This window comes from Theobroma umbraticum, unplaced genomic scaffold (assembly GCF_002168275.2).
Source record: "Theobroma umbraticum cultivar Fairchild unplaced genomic scaffold, ASM216827v3 scaffold_147.0, whole genome shotgun sequence".
Taxonomy (NCBI): domain Eukaryota; kingdom Viridiplantae; phylum Streptophyta; class Magnoliopsida; order Malvales; family Malvaceae; genus Theobroma; species Theobroma umbraticum.
In genome coordinates, this window is record NW_018397259.1 from 6775884 (window position 1) to 6797340 (window position 21457).

The 21457-nt window shown below is 33.5% G+C and overlaps 5 protein-coding genes across 5 annotated transcripts; 2 read left to right on the forward strand and 3 right to left on the reverse strand.

Moving 5' to 3' along the window:
• Nucleotides 1–130: 130 nt before the first annotated feature.
• LOC110415767 (inactive protein RESTRICTED TEV MOVEMENT 2-like) lies at nucleotides 131–819 on the reverse strand. The gene is made up of 2 exons (XM_021427471.2): nucleotides 651–819; nucleotides 131–562 (listed from the first exon to the last, which is right to left on the reverse strand). The coding sequence occupies exons 1-2, from the start codon at nucleotides 733–735 to the stop codon at nucleotides 195–197; spliced, it is 453 nt and encodes a 150-aa protein (XP_021283146.1). The 5' UTR covers nucleotides 736–819; the 3' UTR covers nucleotides 131–194.
• A 1421-nt stretch (nucleotides 820–2240) lies between these two features.
• On the reverse strand, nucleotides 2241–3395 carry LOC110415178 (uncharacterized). Its single transcript, XM_021426739.2, has 2 exons — nucleotides 3047–3395; nucleotides 2241–2906 (listed from the first exon to the last, which is right to left on the reverse strand). The coding sequence occupies exons 1-2, from the start codon at nucleotides 3129–3131 to the stop codon at nucleotides 2383–2385; spliced, it is 609 nt and encodes a 202-aa protein (XP_021282414.1). The 5' UTR covers nucleotides 3132–3395; the 3' UTR covers nucleotides 2241–2382.
• A 637-nt stretch (nucleotides 3396–4032) lies between these two features.
• On the reverse strand, nucleotides 4033–6789 carry LOC110415177 (annexin D8-like). Its single transcript, XM_021426738.2, has 4 exons — nucleotides 6151–6789; nucleotides 5823–6041; nucleotides 5642–5731; nucleotides 4033–5330 (listed from the first exon to the last, which is right to left on the reverse strand). The coding sequence occupies exons 1-4, from the start codon at nucleotides 6610–6612 to the stop codon at nucleotides 5106–5108; spliced, it is 996 nt and encodes a 331-aa protein (XP_021282413.1). The 5' UTR covers nucleotides 6613–6789; the 3' UTR covers nucleotides 4033–5105.
• A 1641-nt stretch (nucleotides 6790–8430) lies between these two features.
• LOC110415521 (uncharacterized) lies at nucleotides 8431–13576 on the forward strand. The gene is made up of 4 exons (XM_021427195.1): nucleotides 8431–8544; nucleotides 10807–11113; nucleotides 11307–11423; nucleotides 11529–13576. Exons 2-4 carry the CDS (start codon nucleotides 10826–10828, stop codon nucleotides 12852–12854), a joined length of 1731 nt encoding a protein of 576 aa, XP_021282870.1. The 5' UTR covers nucleotides 8431–8544; nucleotides 10807–10825; the 3' UTR covers nucleotides 12855–13576.
• A 1109-nt stretch (nucleotides 13577–14685) lies between these two features.
• Nucleotides 14686–18706, forward strand: LOC110415522 (RNA binding (RRM/RBD/RNP motifs) family protein). The gene is made up of 8 exons (XM_021427196.2): nucleotides 14686–14821; nucleotides 14944–15047; nucleotides 15481–15556; nucleotides 16752–16823; nucleotides 16906–16971; nucleotides 17466–17809; nucleotides 18045–18168; nucleotides 18281–18706. The coding sequence occupies exons 1-8, from the start codon at nucleotides 14816–14818 to the stop codon at nucleotides 18296–18298; spliced, it is 810 nt and encodes a 269-aa protein (XP_021282871.1). The 5' UTR covers nucleotides 14686–14815; the 3' UTR covers nucleotides 18299–18706.
• Nucleotides 18707–21457: the final 2751 nt, after the last annotated feature.

Below are 21457 nucleotides of genomic sequence, written 5' to 3' on the forward strand. Positions count from 1 at the left end.
TTTTGCAGCTGACGTTTCATAACATTGATGCTTAAATTGTAGGAAGATATATTAACATAGTGCCATAAGTAAATGACGTTAGACAAAAAAAAGGAAATTAAGCAAATTGGGCAGGAGATAATCACATATGTAAACAATAAGTTCAACTTATTATGTATTTAATTTTCATTCATGTTTCAAATTACAAAGTAAACTTAATTCCCAAGATGAGAGCATTGGCAACATTTCTTAACATAAGCTCGAACAGCCAATACCAAGCATATTGCTATTATGATTTCCAAAGCTACCCTTTTATTCATATTCATTATTGAACTTAGAAATTTGCCTGAAGTAACATTCCCACCAGCACCGGAAATGCTAGACTCTTGCTTAAGCATTACTAGGGAAAGAACGCCATTGCTGAACTTTGCTTGAATTTGGTTTGGTTGACAATCCTTTGAAACTGGAAACTCTTTGCGGAATCGGCTTTTTATAGCTTTAGCTTCATCCAATTGACGTTCTCCAGTAATGGTTATGATCCCAGAACTGCTAAGTTGAACTCTCAATTGCTGCCTCTTGAATCCTACATTTTTTGTTTGGTAGACAGAAATGTAAGTACTAAGAATCAGAGACTAAATTGGTCATTTGAAGATATGGCAAAATATATTTACCTGGGAGGTGGACCTCGAGGGTGTCACTCTTTTGCTCCCTTCGCCATTTGCACAAGGGCTCAAAATCTTCATAAGTGGTTTCCATGGAAGGCTGCAAACTTTGTCTTTCTTTCTTTTCTTTTAATTCTCTTTTAGGATTTTAGAGCATATGAAGATTGAATTGCAATTGTATACTGAATGCCGCAGCCAACTTGCTCATTGTTCCTTTTATAATTTTCTGAGACAAGAAACCTCTGACAAAGTTGGTATAAAGAGTTTTCCTTTTGTGTTTCCTCTTGGAAGAGAATGATTCCTTCATTACTTCTGGTAGATTGGGTTACTTTTGTTTTTCAATTAGGTTCCCCTCTTTACTCCATTAATGGAGAAACCTTTTTGTTTTATTCTTAACTTTTCTTAACCCTGAGGCATGTTTTCAGTTTGGGAACATTCTCTTTCTTAAGAAATTCTCATTGTGTCCATCATCAATGGAACGTATTTTGTAACACCTTAACTCTTAACATCAATCTTGACCTAGCAACTTTTTTCTTCTAAACGACGTGATCCTTAAAAATTTAAACCGATCATTATGCATTAATTTTTCCAAATTGAAAAAAAAATTAATACAAGATGTAATGGTACTAATTAATGGACAGCTTGATTTCTCCTTAATTTAGAAGATCTTGATCAGTCGTTAATGTTATGAAATAAATAAACATATCATTATATACTTCTTTTCCTTATTAATTTTTTATGATACTTGGATATTTAATAACACCTTTGAAACGGGAGTGAGTTGAATCTTAAATCTATAAAGATGGTCTCAACGTGTTATTTTTGACAACTCTCGAAATTAACCAAGCTATTTTCTTTTTCAGCCTCTAAGTTCATTTGATATTAAAACAAAATTTTGGTTTAAATTTTTCCAATCACATTTGTTTCAAATGCATCTTTCAACCCCCAAGTTAGGAATGTAAAGCCTCATAGGTTAGCTGATTGCTTGAAGTCACAGACTTATTATTTTCTCTTTAAAAGATTAATCTGGCAATGTGTCTAAAGCTTGCATTTATAAATGTTTTAGATTTTTTAATCTTTTCACTGTGAGATTGAAATATTCTGTCTATTTCTTTTAAAACGTTTGATGTGACAATTGAGCGTATGCTGGAATTTGGTGAATGGTGCTCGGTTATTATGAAGGTAGTGACGGCTATTCCGAGAACACGTTTGAGGTTTTCAATGGGGCTAAAGGTACCGGAACTATGGCGGGAGACTAAACGAAGCAAGATCTTGAAACAGAGCATCACGGTCCTCTATTTCAGTTCTAGACAATGGGGTTACTTTAAAAATCCAGCAATAAATAGACAATTTTCAAAAAAAAAAGAAAAAATTCATTATTTGTGGATTTCATTTTCTTTTCCTTCAGATGTTTTTGTTTGGATCTGTTTTTATTTGTTTCTTTCTGTCAGATAGTTGGCAACTGAATAAAGGGTTTATTGTTTACCTTCTTTGCTTTCTTAATGAAAAATTTTTGCTGACTAAAACGAAAACAAAAGGTTACTCTTATGAAATTTCTCCTAAATGCTCATAGATACACTGGCTTGCCCCAGCTGTTAACTGGATCATTCATGTTTATCTGAAAAACCCTTGTGGCCATTGGTTTTTACTTCTTCACTTTGTGTACTTTTAAGAGACCTTTTTAATATTCTTTGGTCAAATTACAATGAATTCCATCAAGTTTAAGGAACTTGAAATGTAATCAGTTGACAATATTAACCATGGGAGCATAATATTTGAACATAAAAAACAGTACAATAAACAGCAATGACAGCATTGTAACGCTTGCAGCAACCTTCATTGCCGTCTTTCTCCCCATTTTCAGCCCTGAAATAAAAGATTTGGGACTAGCCCTGGGCAATGTAGCATTTTCAGTTGGCGTAGTCACATCTTCAGGACCCGATTCTTTAGTTGTAAAGGTCTCAGCAGCCTCTGTACTTCGACTGCTCTCTTGCTTTAGTTTCCCTTCGTTTTGAATTGCAGACGCTTGTTGCACTGGTCTGGCTTGATCCTGTTGGGGAACCTGCTGAACAACTTTCTTAGGTATTGTTACGTATAGAATGCCAGAACTCAACCTTGCCCGAATTTCATTTGCTTTGCAATCTTTGGGAGGGGTGAATTCCTTGCGGAATCGGATCCACCTAGTTCCCTCCACGGGACGTTCTCCGCAAATCGTTAGGGTCCCATTGGTGCCGAAGGTAACTCTGAGCTGATCCCTTCTAAAATCTACATAAATAGAATGGGCTTGAAACAATTAGCATTGATCAATGTAATTGCACAATAGCAAAGCAGCATTAAGAGCAAAAGAACTTCTTTCTATTTCAAACAAGAAGGTAAGTAAGCAATATAGGATGTAATATATATACCTTTCAATTTTAATTCAATGATATCCTGAGTTTCTCCTTGTTGGTATATGAAATCAGGCTGGAAATCTTGGAAGGAGCGGACCATTGCTGAATCTTGGAAAGGAATAGTAATGTTTGTTTCTGAATTCTTCACACTCCTTTTATAGATATGCACTAGATTAAAACGCTTATATTTGAAAGATGCTTGGTCTAAAGAGGTTTCTTTTGGGTTTCCTATGGAAGGGAGGAATCATTCCTTTTCCAAATTCTAAGCATATGATTTGGTTTGCTACTGTGGACAATCTTCCTTCACACTACATTGGATGTCCTCCCTTAACAGGTGATCCCTTCTTTACTTCATAGGTTTGCTTGGACTTTGGTAGGTGTCAAGCTAATGGAAAAGAAGAGGTTTACCCTTATTAAGAAGAACTACTTCATAATCTTTGGCAATTTGATACCTATTACATAGCCAATTCATGCTTTACATGGTTTTGGAGTCATAATTTTGACAATTATAGATTTTTTATTTTCAAAAATTAATTATAGATCCCATTTAGAAAACGTAAAGTTAATAAAAAAACTTTTTTGTAGGGATTGATTTAATTTAGATGATTGTTAATTACTATATCATATAATGCAAGTTTTATGCTTTGTTTGGTGGAAGGGGAAAATGCCACAAATGACAGAGAGAAAACTTACCAGTCCCAATCTGTTCAAAAAGTAGACAGAAAATTGGATGGTTACCCATGTTAATTTCATAAATGATTACAAGTGAGTATAGGATTTTTCTTCTTCTTCTTCATTTTTAACAACTGCTTCAATATATCTAGAATTTCCTGAAGAGGATAACAAAAGATGTGCCTGGTCTGCTTGAGTATGCAACTCAATAAGAAGGTTAATTTCTTAGCTCATAAAAAGTTTAATTCTGCATTAGTGACTCACTCTTGGGCTTTCTGGTTTAATAACAAATCTGATCACCTTTGCAATTTGATCATTTATATATTCAACAGTGAGACAGTTTTCTGTTTGCTAAGAGATTCATAATAGCTGAAATGTGCAAATTCAAGGGGCCTTAAGCTTGTTTAACTCTAACAAGCTCATTCGTTACTGTACAGGAGTTAAAGGTTGCATGGACCAAACAGTTGCAGGGTGTACTAAGCTATGTTGCTCCAACTCTTCCATTTCCTTGAAGTACCCATGTCTGATGGTCCGACCCTCATTGTATAAGAAAATACTTTGTGAAAATTTGAACATATTTATGTCCGATATATACACTCACTCCCAAGCCGAGCATCATCACAAGTGCTAAGGACAGAATGGAATGAAAAGGAATCTGTTGGGCCCTTCTTGAGGTCCAAAAGCAAAGCAATAAGCAATTAAGATCTCACTTTTCAGGAATCTTTTCCTCCCTCCACGCATGCTTATTAGTGCTTCTTTGATCAGAAAATGGTGGTACAATTTTCAGTCTACTGGCCTAATTAGTACGGCCTGTTCTTTTTAATCCAGGCTTAATTTCCTCGACGTGATGACCCTGAGATTGTACATCTCAAAATCTGCAATTGGCCTGGTTTTGATGTGGCCTATTTATGGCAATTTGATTGGATAATTGATGCAGGATATCTTTCCAAGATTCTAGTGCTGGTTTTCGTTTTTACGAAAAAGGCCACAATTGTTGATCTGCAACTTTATGAAACTTCATAATTTTCACACGTTTATACTTTTAGCTTCTTTCAACAGGCAATGAAACCAAAAGATGACCATATTTTTCACCTTTCAGCGTTGCTTTGAATGGAGTAAAATTCGCCAGCAAAATGCAAAAAAACGTTCCAAGATAATGTCTGACAGGCATGCTTTTGCTTCTTTTGTCACTTAGCTGGTTAGGAAGCTAGTAAGGAAAAAGTTAATATCTCCTTTAAACATGTACCTCACAGAACTTGAAACGACCGGCTGTAATTCTGTGGGACTGCTTTTCATAAAGGTAGCATAATAACCATCCAACTATACAGTAAGGAAAACAAGGACTTGAAACAATTATGCCACATATTCAAGGAGTTTTAGAGCTAAAAGACAATTGAGAACTTCAAGCTTTGGAAGGGGTAGTAGCTGTTTTAGTAGCTAAAGCAAGAAGGAAGTCTCTGTAATCCCCCGATGGAATGCTGTCGCATATTGCTTCTCTCAATTCTACTCCATATTTTATCTTGAAGACCCTTTGAATTTCATCCATGTCCATCTCAGCTCTGCTCACCATCACACGTGCCAAGGCGCCTCTATCTGCTGTCATCCCTTTAATGCTTGTAAACAAAGTCTGCAAACCAGTCAAGTAGAAAAATAGGAACTTAATCATCAATTTCAGTGATTCAGTTATGTGACTAATACCCTCGTTTTGCATAGTTTTAGTTTTGTTAAAACATTAGATATGAAAAAGATTACTATTATGACCTATGTTATGTGGACTCTTTGCTTTACCTTAACATATTCGTGTCCGATGCTTCTTAGATACTTGGCTATTTAACAGGTGTAACACTTCAATCCTCAAAATTAATGTAAAAAATTTGTCAAAATCATAAGGTAAACGTATCCCTATATCTCCCAAGTCAATGTAACATAGACTATTACCTTTGCGTAATAGTTAGGTGGGTTGCAAATACATTTTATAACCATCTTCAATGCATCCTCAAACTCCCAGGAGTCGCCTTTAGTGATTGACTGAAAAATATAGATGAAGCAATAAGTTTCTTCTCTATTCAAATGTAGAAACAAATTAAGAAGCTCAGATGCAGCATAAGAAACACATTACCTTTGTGTAGTCATGTCCATAGATGTGCTTATAGCAAGAAAATGTCAACTTAAGCTGTGGAACGCTCCTTTTAGTGAAAATCTCTAGCAGAGTACCTTCATCTATGGCTCCAGGGCTTCCTTCCCCTGTCTCATAAAGCCTCCTTGCGTCACATTTCGCGATATGTTGACTAACATCTGCCTGGTGTGCCTTGTGTGATGTGGCTAATGCAACCAGAATCTGTCACAAGAACAAAGATATGAACCAACGATATGAAATCGTCTGGGATTCCAATTCATATTCCAGGCTTTATACTTGAAATGCGGTCTGTAATTTTAACCAAACTTACCTTCTGGTAAGGGTGGGGAGGCTCGATAGTGATGATATCCTGGTCCAACTGCCTTTTATACTTTGATTGATAGGCTTGCTTGATAAGGGCAATATGACTTGATTTTCGTACTAGAAAAATTTCCACAATAGCCTTAAAGTTAGTATCATCTTGCTGAATTGCCTCCCTAGCAACAGTGGCATCACGTTCATGAGGATCAAGCATCCAGAGAGACAAGGCTGCACAAGTTTTTGGTGAGACCCCAGGCTCAGTTCTCTGGCTAGTCATACTAGTCTTTTGCAGCAGAGTAATCAGGTCTTCCCCATACATATCCTTATAAGTCTCTCTGATTCGCCGGCATTCAAGCTGAGTTCGACTAGCCAAAGCTCGAATCAATTGGTTCAATCTTCCCCAAGAATCATGAATTTCCTTGCACTCATTCTCAAAACCATGGCTGGAAGATGCTAGGATTTTGGTGGCCATGAAGTAGGAGCTTGGAGGAGTCGTTTTGGAGCTGCTGCATACACAGCTTTCCTTTAGGGTCTTCAAACTTATATAAAAGTGCCGCTACAAGACTTACAGGCCAAGCAAGGGATATTAGTTTTAACCTTTTGCCGCCTAGTCTAGATATAGGAGTGAATCAAGCAGCATTGAAATGGTGGTGGTGTATGTGTGGATTGCAAAATGAGAAAGAGAAGAGAAGCTTCTTTTTCCTTTGGTTTTTTTTTAGAGAGAAAAAAGTGATGATGTGTAACAGGTTGTACTTTGCTGCCTCTGCCATGTGATGTTTTGTTTGGTAGCAATGAATTTGATGGATTCCAAGTGGACTGTGAGCATGGAATGACCCCTTTTCCAACAGCCTTTTCCTAAAGTTTCAACATCCACTCTCCCAATGAGACAAAGCCAACCCAATTCTCTCATTCTCGCTTTCCTTCTCCATTGACCCAATATGGGTAGTGCTTTCCTTCTCTATTGACCCAATATAGGTAGTGCTGCAAATTATGCAAACAAGGAAAATAAATAAGAATGTAAATTATAACTATACATGTAATCATCTTCAAATATATAACATGGTTCCTTTTAAAATAATATATATGACATTACTATTATTATTTTTATTATTATAAACCAATAAACAAATCAAAAAATTAAAAAAATACTTTAGATCCAGGCGTACTAACCAAACTGTAAACTTAAATATGGGCCTCTTGATCCTATTGCTGGCCCAACCCAGATTGATCAAATTAAATCATTCTTGGCCTCCCTATTTTCCATAAAATAGAAAATTTAAATAATTAGTATAAGTAAGAGCAACTTAGTTACTTTTTTAGAAAAGACAAAAATGCATAATGTTTGGAAAAATCTCTAAATTATTTAAAAAAATTTCAGGTATAATAGTCCCAAAACTCTTGAATTATTTAAAAAAAATTCAAATAAGTATTTTTTTTACGATTAATTAAATTTTTATATCTTTATTTTAAGACAAATAAGTTTTTATCATTAATGAATAATTAATTTTCATTAGTCAAAATGTCACTTGTGATTTTAAACTTACATAGCATTAACGTGACATTGAAGTAAAGAGTAAAAATATTATATGATAATGTCATTATATAAAATCATTATTTATTTTGACATGTTAACATATTACATTAACGTCAAATAATATAAAATGATAAATAATATTTTGATTAAGTCAATTATTAGTTTTAAAAGTTTATTTAACTTAAAATAAAAATATAAATGCTTATTTGAATTCTAATAAATGCAAGGGTCTTGATTGATCATAAAAAAAAATTAAGACTTATTTAATTTTTTTAGATATTATATTAAATTTAAATAACTATTTATTCTTTTGCTAATATTTAATCAAATTTAATATTTTTATTTTGAATCAGTTAAGTTTTTGTGATAAATAGTTAACAGATTGTTAATTAAAATATTATTTATCATTTAATACAATGTTAATAAAAAAATAAAAAAATAATATAATCATATTATCATGTAATATTAACATGTCACGTCATCTTTTATCATAATATATCATTACAATACAATAGCATCACATATATAAAATAATAAGTAATGATTTAATTATTGATTATTTATTAATAATTAACAACAAAAACTTATTTAATTGAAAATTAAAATACAATTGAATATAATAAAAATATAAAAATTTATTTAAATTTTTTTACTAATTTAAAAAGTTTTTTCAAATATTAATTTTAAAATAAAAATAAAATTAATAAGGAAGAAAAAGTTTGCTTGGCTGTCCAAATTGCAAACACTCTTTCCAGAGTTTTCTTGGCCTATCCAAATTGCAAAAAGTGCTTTTTCTCAGGGACAATGAAACGAAACGCATTTTGTCTGAACCTTTAACCCCACAGGCCACAATCTGACTTTCATCGAAAGGTAAATACTCGATTCTTTCGTGGGCATGTCAGTATTTTCATGGTTATGTTATTGATTTCTGTTTGGTTGCAAAGAAAATCCAAGAAGAAAGAAAAAGAATGGTTTTCTTCTTGCTGTACAGGCTTTGAGGCTTTGGTCAAAATGTGGTAGTATATGTTATCATACTAGACGAAGAATGCTTTTCGTTTGATAAAAGATTAGGATACAATAACTTTATATATACACATACGAGCAAAAGACATAAATACCTGTACGCGTACATTTACGTAAATATTCTTTCATTTTCTCGCAAGCTGAAATGGGGAGAAACCACGTAAAAAGAATCTCTCATTGAAAACTCAGCAAGTAAACTCATTAGCACTGTAACGTTTTTGACATGGAGAAGATATAAATGCAGTATGGAATCTGGGTAACTCGAGGTTTAAATATTTCTTTTCTTTCGTTCTCATTTTCCTTCAGTTTCCCCGATTGTTGTTTTAGTGACATTTGCTGCATCTGCTAAGCTTTTGGAGTTTAGGGTTCTTTAAAGTATAGCTTTAATAAGTCACATTGATAGGTGATCTGACACTTGATTTTTTTTTTCCTTTTGATCCGTTTAAGTTTGGCTTGATTCAAACTAGTTTTCGATAGATTTTTGGATTCCATTGCTCCTTTTTTTGGCATGTTAGTTTTCATAAGAATTAACTGCATTAAGCATATTGGGTCGATTCAGCTCCTTTTTATTTTTTTAGATGATATCAAAGTGCTTAGTAGAGTGAAATCTGTAAACGGTAGTACTAGCTTTTTGATAAATCTACTGATTTTAAGCTTCGTTTGTTAATATGTATCCAGCTCTCATGCTTTTTGTCTTATGATTTGAGCTATTCTATATCAAATACGATTATATTTTGATCGTAGGAGTTTGTATTGGAAGTTCAAATTTGTAGTCTCAATAGGATAATACTGTGATAAGTAATGGCATGTGAGTTGAACAGATGGTGTCATTTTGTTACGAGTATGGGAAGGTTTGGTATGTTTTTGTGGATGTGGCATCAATTTAGTTTAAGATGGTTAATGGAGTATATTTAGGAAGCAAATGGCGACTAAAGCCCCTGCACATGAGTAACCGAAATGGAATTCAGGAAAATTCAGTTTTGTCTTGTCTAACGCACAGCAGCAAGAATATATGAGAATGTCTCCCACTTTGTTAGCGACCATATTTTATTAAGAGAGAAAATAGTAAAAGTTTTCCCTGGCTTAAGCTAGTCTAGTGAGCTGAGTAGAATATAGCCAATATTGAGTATAATAAATAGCTAAATGATTAAAAGGCCTTAAAGGCCCATATTTTTGGTTGAGGTTTGAGCTATCAGGCCTAGATGTCTTGGTATATCTTTATGGCATGGTTCACCTTGGATGTGCTTGAAATGGCTCTGCTTAAAATGGTTTTGCCTGGCCTCACTTTGGAACTGTGCTTTCTATAGATTTGCATGGTTAGTGTGTTGTTTTCACCACCTGCATGATGGTTTTGCCTGGCCCCACTTTGGAACTGTGCTTTCTATATAGATTTGCATGGTTAACGTGTTGTTTTCACCACCTGCATGTGCTAATATTACAGTGAGGCGTTTTAGTATTCACAATCAGATCAACTTTTTCTGATCTGGAATTCTCAAAATTACACATCAATTAGCCGCTTTATTTATAAACTTTTGTAGCTGTAAACTGCTAATTATTTCTGTAAAGTCATTTGGAGTTTGAGAAACACAAATTTTAGAAGTTTAGGTTCAAGTTATTAAGGTTTTTCAACATTTCTGTTATTTTTTATTGTTGTACATGTATTTAAGGTAATCTTGCTTAGATAGTGAAATTTATGCCAAACATTGTGACCTGATTTTTTTTTCCCTCATTTTGTTTCTTGCCTGTGCGGCATTGACTTGATAGCATGCTCTTCTTTCCTTTGATTTTGGCCTCTATGCAATCTGTATGCATTTCCTTTCTTTCCTAGAGCATTATGATCTCACTATGCTAATTGTGGAATTCTTTATTTCATTAAAAGAGTAACTGGGTTATGATCGGTATTGACAACTCTTCATGGTTTCTGCTGTGTATTATGGCTAGGCTTCCATATCTATCCTTATGGTCTTATCACATCGGTATAACGTGCTGCTGATTTCTAGTATAAGAAGTATAGAAATTGTCTAAGTAGAAGTATTCTTTGCTTATTTTCTACATAGAAAACCATCTAACTAGGAAATTAATGTACTGCACTTCTTGTTCTGCTTATAGCTTGTTTGCAAAGATAGCAATGGAATTTGAAGGCAGGTTGAAGAAGAAAATTTCTGGAAAATTTCCTGAATTTGGTGCTATCTTCATGTCAAATGCATCTACAAGGGTAGAGTGTTTTGAGAGAAAGCTCTTTGGTCTTCCAATGTCTTCTGCTGACTTTGTTAAAGGAGTTAAGGTTGGAATGATTTTGTTTCTTTTCGAATATGAGAAGCGAGAACTTCACGGAGTCTTCAAAGCAACTTCAGATGGTGAGCTAAATATTATTCCTCATGCATATAGTTCATCAGGGAAGAAATACCCTGCCCAGGTATTCATCAAATCCACATCCAACGTTGTTGGTTTTTGCTTTATTACAGCATTTCTTTTATTTTTCCAGAATTTTTTCTTCGGTAATTTTACTTTATTTTTCCCTTTACTTTTTTCTTTTGATGGCTATGGTTGGCTGTTGGAGTGCAGCTATTTTTTATTATTACTACATATTCTGCTTTACATTTGTCCAGGTTAGGTTTACCGCAATCTGGCACTGCCATCCTCTTCAGGAACATGAATTCCAGGATGCTATTAGAAATAATTACTTCGCCACAAACAGATTTAACTTTGGGCTGTCTAAAGATCAGGTCTATTTTTTTCTAATTTAAGGTTAACTATTTTGCTGTCTTTCTGTCAAAAAGATTTATTGTATCATCGCAAAGGATTATGCAGTTGAGTTCATTTAATTGCAGGTGCACAGGCTTCTAAGGTTGTTTGATTCAAGAAAGATAAGAGTATTCCAATATCAAAGTTTCATAGGTGGTGAAACTAGAAAAAGGTATCATAAGTCTTCACTAAAGAAAAGAGAAACAGAGAAAGATAGGTCCAATCATACTAAGAGCGCCAGAAAGAAACTGAAAAGGGATATCGATAGCGTCTTTCATTCTAATGTAGAGCCCTTAGCATATTCTGGTAAATTGATTGTGGCAAAAGATGAATCTCAACTGCTAGATTCTGGAGATTCACATATTGCATGTGAGGAATCTGATAGCATGCACTGTAATTGCTCGTACTATCCTGAAGGTCCTTATAGCCAAAGCTCATTAGCATTTGTTGCCAGTCACAGCTCTACTTCTGGACAGGAATTGGGCCCTCATCCTGACCATGCTATTCAAAGTGTGCCTGTTAGTGTTGGAGAAGAGCTTAAACAGTTGGAAACTTCAGGAAATTGTGACATTGATCTTGGAGATTACATACCTTTGTTGCCCTCTGATGATTCTGACTCCACAGATAGCAGGCCTTCTCCGGAGTCCGGATGTGTTATGAAAGATCACGTAGGTCTACCTTTTTCTGCCTCAGGTCTATACGAGGATACATGCCAACCAGTTCCTACTGCTTCTCCCATCACAAAAGTAGGTGATGTCCTCATAAAGGAGAATGCTTATAGTTTAAAATCCCCAAAGGACGACTGCCAAGAAAACTGCAATTCAGATTTGATCTATCAGTATGCATCTGTCAGTAATCTGTATTCTGATGCTTCAAACAACCGGAGCAGTGTGTTCTCTCGTTTGAATTTTTCTTCCGGAGTACAAGACAAAGAGGATGATACCAGATTGGAGAAATCAATATATAAAACAAGAAAACAAAAGAAGTGCAGTATTGAAGTGGATAAGTCAGCTCAAGATTTCATGGAAGGATTGCGGCAAATGCATGACAAATGGAAGAAAACAGTGATAGTGTCTAGATCTGTTGAAAGGGCAAATGATCACACTGCAAACAAAAAAACAAGTGTGAGTATGTGTTTGGGTAGGACTTCAGAATCTGATGTACAAGATAATGACATTTCTACAACGTTGCAAGAAAGACATGACAAACAGAGGAACATGAGAGCAACTAAATCCCCTGCTTCAGGAGGAAAGAGAACCAGCGTGTTTTTGCGCTTGAGTAGGACTTCAGAACTCGATGTACACAATAGTGGCAGCTCTACATTGTTGCAAGAGAGACATGACAAGCAGAGGAAGATACAAGAAACCAAATGCCCTGTTGCCGGAAAATTTAGCACTTACCACATATGGTAAGTTCAATTTGCCTTGACAGTGAAGATGAAGTAAAAGGCAAAAGCTTGACCGTTACAGACTCAGATAGAAAGAGCTGGATGATAATACTAGTCCTTACTAGGCTAGTACTGCTGTCAAAAGGTCACTGAAGACAGGAAAGAGTCACCACCTTACATCAAACAGCTTGTAAGAGTCCATGAGAAACTGACTGTTAAGAAATATAAATCTGAATGTTATGAGGCTAATTCTGGAACTAACGGAGATGCAGGGCGTGGAAAATCTAATGATTCAGGAAGAGCAGATTGGTCAACATTTGTAATCAGTTCAGCCCAAGAGTATGTCTTGAATTTGCTTCTTTTTTCTTTTGTTTTTTTTTACGCCCAATGAGTGCAATTAGTAGGCAAGTATAGGAAACATGGTGGGACATGGAACATGTGCAAAAAGTGTAGTAGGGAGCAATTGGATTAGGATAGAAAAGCAACAAAGTATTAGGTCTTAGTTTGTTGTAGACATTTGCAGCAGTGAAGTTAATATAGCAGAGATATCTACCCAATAGATAACAATAGCAGATTTCATCAAACCATAGAGAGATTTAAGAGGGAATGACGGGGAAAAGACAATGGTAGCTTTACTTAATGATTATGGTGAGAGACTTACCTAACATACTGTAGTTGGGTAATGTTCATATGTCCGACATTCCAATAGTTTGTTAACTATGTATATGGTGAGAGGCTTGCATAACACCTTGGCATTGTAGCTGGATAATGTTGTTTTTTACAATGTTCACACGGAATAAATGAAATAATAATTTCATAAAAATATTCTTTTCTTTATGAATAATCAGACTGTCAAACACAATAACCTTTATCTTCTCAGTATTCCTATGTGCATCAATATTGATGTGCCAGATCTTTGACTATTTTGTAACTTTATATTCTAAACTATGTCTGCTATCATTTCAATTTTTTATTCTTTGAATCCCTTGAGTACAGATTTAACGTAAACAGATGCACTTAAGTTGTTTTATTTTTATTTTAAATTAAATAAATTTTTATGATTAATTATTAATTTATTAATTAAAATAATATTTGTTATTTTTATATCATCTGGTATATTTATATGTTATACTAAATGATAATTTATTAATATATCATTATTAATAAATAATAAAAATTTATTTAATTTAAAATAAAAATAATTTAATAATTTTTTAAAAATTTTATATTTAAAACTTAATAAAAAAATTGTAATATAAAATCTTTTATTAAAAAAAAAAAACAAAAGAAAGCATAAAAGCCAAAAAGAGGCAAATCGTCCAACTCAGGTCGTATTCGGCGCTCGCAAAGTCCAGCACTTATCACATATTTTGACTGGGAAAAGAATCACTTGGGACTTTGGCAATAATTAATGTATGTTATCTTTTTCTAATTTTACTTTTTTACCCTTTCACCTCTCTCTCTCTTTTATCCTTTACTTGTTAAGGTTGCCCTTTTCCATCTCAAAAGGGGGTAGTTATCAATATTAAATTAGCTATGGGTGATTGATAAATACCCTCATTCACAATTATCATTTTCATGTAAGGTACCACGTCATTCATTTTCTTTTCTTTCGTAATAATTTATTAAAATTTTTATATATTTTTACCTCATATTCAGTCTAATTCCAATTAAACATATTAAACTCTAAATTCAACAAATTATTAGTTTAATAACAATAAATAAACAAACTCATGTGTAATTAGAACAATTCCACCTCCAAAGTATACTTTCGCAAATCAATTAAAAAGGGTAAAATGGTAATTGAATGGTTAGCAAATTTAATGAAAGTGCAGGGGCATTTATGAAAGCTGATAATAAAACTCAATCCTATAATACATTCTCTCCTGCTCACATGCTTCTCTTCCCTTTCTTCCCAAGTTGTCTGCTTCTCTCTCTTGACGTTTTTTTATTTTTACTTCATTTTTTGCAGCAATTTGTTCTACAATGCAGGTAAGCTGAAATCCTTTTGCCTTCATGTCTTTTATGTCTAATGAAGCTAAAAACTTAATCTTTTTAGCTATTTTGAATATAAAATGTTAACTTTGTTGTTGTTTCTAATGTTGGGTTTTTAGACAAGAACTGTGCAAGTAAAGAACTTGTCAGATCTAGCAAGCGAGAGGGAGATTCATGAGTTCTTTTCTTTCTCTGGTGATATTGAGCGTATTGAAATCATAGGGTAAGTTTTCTTTTTCTTCTTTGAGTTTTGTGTAAAGGGTTGGTGGGTAATGTGTTTGGTGGCTGAGAAAATATAGGAAAATGAAAGAAAAGTTGGAATTTTGGATCTTGAGCTTTTTCTTTTGTGGGCCAAAGTTCATGTTTTTAAAGTGAACTTGTGTTGAATTTAGACTTTTTTTTTATTCTGCTTTATTATTGTCTGGGCATCTAACCTGTAAGGAAAGGCTGCTTTGGAGTTTTTAATGTTTTATTTTTGTTTTAATCTTTCTTTGGGTTGGTTTATAAGTGCAATGAAAGGAAATTGAGAGACAGTTTTCTTTTTTTTTTTCCTTTTTCGTTTGGTGTTCTGGAAATCTTAATGGGAATTTAATAAAGGAAGACTAGTTGTTCTGTTGGTTAACTTGGGTTGCTGTGTTGTGTTATGGCTGTTGCAGTGAACCTGGCCAATCAAAGATCGCTTATGTTACATTCAAGGATCCAAAAGCTCTTGAAATCGCGTTGTTATTGTCGGTTTGTGCCTAATTTGGCTCAGCTTTTTATTGCTAAGTAGTATCTAAGGGTGCATTTTCTTTTCTTGCCTTGTAAATCTCAAATATTGGTTACTTAAAGAAATCAGCTAACCTTGCAATGCGTTTCCTTTAACTTCATTGTTTAAACTGAACCTTGTAAGGTCATCCCAAAAGTAGGTTGCTTATACCTTCTTAAATTGAAGTAATTTATTAGAACTGGTTGAATGTACTAACTAGCTTGTAAAGTTACGCTTTAATTATAAAGCAATGCCAAGTAGGAAGTGTTATCTCATTCAGATGCCTTGAAAGTAAAATTGTTTAAACCTTTGCTGAATACATCTTTATGTTTCAGTCTCATAAGATGATAAAAGTTTTAAGGAATATTAATGTAAGGTGCTGGTTTTCATGGTTTTACTTCAACTAAGTTTATTTGATCCGAAATGGGAAAGTGGAGTAAATTTCTTAAGTGATATTGATGCAGTCAATCATACAGCTTTGTGATTTTAATTGTGGACTAGCCAAAAGTAAGAAAAGACTAAAAAGTTTTTCTGTTTTAAGACTTTTTTTTCCTCAGTGGACAGTCGCTGTTGGTGGAACCTGACTCTCTGTAAACTGCATATCCTATGAGGTCTTCCTATGGACTATTAGGAGAGATAGAGTGGCCATCTGAGGGCAGCCGTAACCAGTGTTCAGTCCTGTCCTGGGACAAGTCCCCCTTGGATTCCCTCTTTTTCATCATATAGTGTGCCTTTGAATAGAATGGGATAAATTGAAATCCTGTCCTTCGTGTTTCCCACTTTCCAAACATACTGTGATATTCCTTCAGTGATATGATTCCTGATGTGCACTTTTTAAGATTGGATACATTTGTGTTTTCCACATTAATTAACAATTAGATTAATATATCTAGTGTTATTTAAAAAAAATTAACTGACAATTCTTGGTATAGTTCTTTTTAATCCTGTCACATCAGCTCCTCTTCAATGGTTACTATTTGTCTTTCTCTCTCTTTGCACTGATCAGTCGATTGTCCATGCAACAACATTGATTCCTCTGTCATGAAGTATAATTTATGCTTGGCCATTTGTTTTTCCAGAGAGTTGGGCATAAGTTGATTAGAAATCTCTGTTCATTTTAAGCAAGATTATTCTTCATACATAACCGTAGGAAGTGAAATATCTGAATCTCTGCTGCAGGGGGCAACAATTGTTGACAAGATCGTGGTAATAACTTGTGCTGAAAATTATGTACCAAAACCTGAGATCCATGTAAGCTGACTGAGAAATTTCGCTTTCTCCTTTTTAGTGGATTTCATGAAATCCTTATGCTTTTGAATTGCAACTCATGTAGGAAGCAAGTACAGCAGACAACACTGTGTCTATTACTTCAGCTGAGCAAAGTGCACCAGACGCTGAGGTACCAAATTACCTTAGAATTATGATGTCTAAAATTTACTTTGCATATAAATTGTTACCTAGGTAGCTAAATATGGGAAAGATGTGGGAAAAATACATTGATATGTTCATTATTTTTTTTGATACATAGCTGGTTTAATTTTATCTTGGCAATTGCCTAGTTGCTTAGTTGAATCAAGTAGATTTTTAACATTGAATTCAGACAAGAGGGACATTAAATCAGGAATTTTCATGCATTTGATAACCCTGGGATAGGAAAGGAGAAAAAAAAAACGAAAAACTTAGGTTTAGAATCTTTAAACTGGACTAGATCATCCTGTTGTTAATGCATGATGTACTGGACTCTGGACTCATTCCTGGAGCTGCCCTTTTTGCTATGATATGCTCAGGCTGAACGAGGCTGAATATTATGGTGGCAACTTTAACTAGATTCTGTCATTTGGATCTAAAATTTATTATTTTAGTTTATGAACTCAGGCTATCTGTCTATTGCAGCAAGGTAGAACTAGTCCACCTGGCAGTGGAAGAATGTATGTTAGTAAAGCACAAGATGTTGTTGCAAGTATGTTGGCTAAAGGTTCAGCTATACGACAAGATGCAGTGAACAAAGCTAAAGCTTTTGATGAGAAACATCAGTTGACAGCCAGTGCATCTGCCAAGGTTATTTCCTTTGACCGCAGAGTTGGGTTGACAGAAAAATTGACTGTGGGAATTTCAGTGGTTAATGAGAAAGTAAAGTCTGTGGATCAAAGGCTGCAGGTATCAGATAAAACCATGGCTGCAATATTTGCAGCAGAGAGGAAAATAAATGACACAGGATCAGCTGTCAAAGCTAGCAGGTATGAGGCATCCTTCTCAAAACAGTTACTTCACTTCTTTGCTTCATAGGCAATAGTGAATTTGGTTGCTCTGAGTGAGGTAACTATGGAACATGCCAAATGCCAATGACTGCCATTGTATTTCATTTAGCACTGGGGGAACTGAATATTTTAGGAAAAAATAGTTACCATCCTTTTAATGAGCTTCATTCTTGAGTTACGATAACATTGAGGTACTCTGATTTGTTCTGGACAGGTACGTAACTGCTGGGACAGCTTGGCTTAATGGTGCTTTCAGCAAGGTTGCAAAGGCTGGGCAGGTTGCAGGTACAAAAACCAGAGAAAAGTTCAATGTGGCCATGTCAAATTTGACTGCCAAGGTGGGTCACTCCAGTGGCACTGAAACAACAATAGTTGAACTATAGATTGCAGTCCTAAGAAACACAGTCCATCTTCTACACTAATGATGCATTTTATTTTGTTTGAGTGCAGGATCCAATTGCAGTGTAAGTGAGAATTTGGCGTCTTAAGATCCAATTGCAGTGTAAGTGAGAATTTGGCGTCTTAAGGTCACATCTTTCAGATCCTTGCTTGCACATGCATTGGATGGCCTCGTTACACCAACATGGAAAGAGGGATCTAAAACTGGGGAACTAGATGCTTGGGGTAGGATGCACAAAGTTGTGTTCAGTTTTGGCTTGAAGTGTGTGCTTATGCAATTCAATGTGTTATATATATATATATATATTTTTACATTATTCTTTGATTTCTAGGGGTATTGCGCCTATTGAGTTCCTTGTAATTTTAGAGGCTTTCAACTCAGAAAGAAGCTGAAATTGATGTTACCATTGTGCTCATTGACACTTCCCTTTTGTATCCTTTTTCACCCTTGAAAGAAGAGCTGAAGTTGCACTGATATGTTAAAGGTTTATCCTGCTGCCATTACTCCTTATGCAAACCAAGGCCAGATTGGCAATACACACAAAAGATAATATCTGATCTTTTTCAGTGCAAAATCATATGTGCAAAACTGCGAGTAAAGCTGCCTTTGGGGTTCAGGCATACCTTATATCGCAAGAACATCCACCATTGACTTGTAAATGATCTCGTTTCGCTTTCTTTGATTTGATAGTAGTGAAGGCAAATATCATAAATTAAGTCAATAAAAATATATCTTGCCAGGTAAACAGGAATCTCTGATTACAGCTTTGGCTGACCCAACTCTGTTTATAATTTTGATGATGATTTCTAGTTTAAGACACCAAGCTGACAAATGGACAACCTTACCTACAACTAGAAGCGAAAAGAACATGCCAACATGCTAAAATCTCCGAAACAAGGGAACAACAATAGGAACTGTGCTAATAATATAAATTCACATAAAATTAATAAACTTACCTGTGGGTGCCTAAAATAAAATTAATAAACTTTGTTTTGTAAATAAAGCCAAGGCATGGAAATCTTGGCTGTTACGTCCAGCAACACGCATGTGGTGTGCATGTGAGTGAGGTCAATTCCAAACGGTGGCGATATCTTTTAAGAAGCTGTTGGCTTGAGACTTTCCTTATTCCTATAGTATCTCGTCACATTCATAGCTGGACTTGAATGTTTAGCTATTTCAGCAGCGTTAGGGTTTCACGTTGGAAGAGCAAGTGGGTGGATCGTGGAGTCTCCAAGTAGTGAGGTTGAATATAATTTTATTATAACAGGCTTTATTTTACCCTTTTTAAGTTTATTAAAATTAATTGTTAATTAATTATTGTGAACCATCTCACCAAATAAAAATAAATAAAATACTATCTAATTTTTAAAATTAAAATTTTTGCTAAACATATAAATCCAACTATTATCTTTTACAAAATATATAAATTCAGTCATTAATCATCTATTAATGTTTTCATTAATTTGATATCGTGATAATATTAAAAGATAATTTTATTTTTTATTAATTTAAAAAATTACTATCATATATTTTTTATAAATAAAAAGCACCGTGCTCTCCTCTCTCGAGCTCCTTCAATTTTTTTTTTCAAAAAAAATTATATAATAAAAATCTTTAAAATTAATAAAGAAAAAAAATCACATTTTAATATTTTTATATTTTTCTGTTAACAATATTTATACCCAATAAAAATTACTGTATGAACGAAAAAAAAATTAAAATAAATTTTAAAATTTTAAAATTTTTAAAGAAATGACCCCTTAGTAGACCCATTGCTTCCGCCACCATATTAATGTAAATAGTAAGTTTTAAAAAGGCCTTAACAGGGGCGTTCCCTCAAAATTATAATATTCATTATTTTTAATATACATTTTCCCTAAGTTTGTGCAAAAAAAAAAAACAAAAGAGATTAAATAATAAAAATGATGTAGAGCTAAAAAAGAAATCATATCCTAACATGTGATATTTCAACATAAGAGAATTAAAGTTTTAATATTGCATGATGAAATCATAATGCAAGGATAAGGACATGATTTCCATTGATGTAGTTGTCTTAGAGTGCAATTAATACTGAAATCTCTTCTGGAATGCCATTATTATTGCAAGGTAACTATTTCATAATAATTACAAACCTTTTGTTTCAAATTTTAAAATTTAAGCATTATTATGCTTCAAAACTTGTAAATATTCATATCTTAGGAATTTTTTTTTATGATGAGAAATCGATTGAAAATAAAATCTAAAGATGCATGAAAGCTTTAAATAAGGAATTAAAGTCAAATTTGCTACTATACTATGGTTCAATATTGAATTTTGTCATTGTCCTTTAATTTAATTGAATTTTATCATTATATTTTTAATTTATTAAGTTTTTAATAAAAATAACAAAATTGAAAAATTTTATGACATATTTCATTAATGCAAGTGATAAGTTTTCATAAAATTGATTAATTTTTTTCAAAAATCAACAAAGTAAAAATATAATAAAAAAATTTAATTTTAACTTATATTATAACCACAAATTAAATCTTACTCTTTCTAAATAACCATTCATATTTTTATTGAATTAAAATATCAAAAATTCATGCCTCATATTAAGTTAATATTTTACAATCAGATTAAAATCAGTGCAAATTGCATTTACTTATTCATACATATAATGCTTAGAATTTACCAATTAATTTTGTTTCTAAATTGTTCCTTATGAATTTTTATTATGAATTCAAATATTAATTTTGAGGGCATTTTTGGAAAAAAATATGAATTTTTATTACTTTTAAGACTTCTAGCCACATGTTTTGGCAATGGAGGAAGAAGGGCATTGTCGGCGACTTATGACTTTCAAAATTCCTATCCAACATCCAATTAGAGAGTGACACATGACACCAAATCTGACGTGTTCAAACATTATTGGGTAGAACCTGTTGGCAAATTTTCATAGAATTTGAAGTAGTTTGGAATACGCTACCGTTTTATCGAAATAAAATAATCAATTCACGCACAACATGCTGAATTGAAAAAAATAAAGGAGCTAAGAGAGGAAAGTCAGAAGCTCAACAAAAGTCGTTAAGCAAAAAATAAATAAAATAAAATAAATATATAAAAAAACATTTTTAAATAATTAATTAGTTTAAAATATATTTAGTGTATTATCCAATAAAAACTTCTTAAACTCTCTTCTCTTTTTATTGTTTCTAATTTCCTTTTATTCTTCCCAAAATTCATAA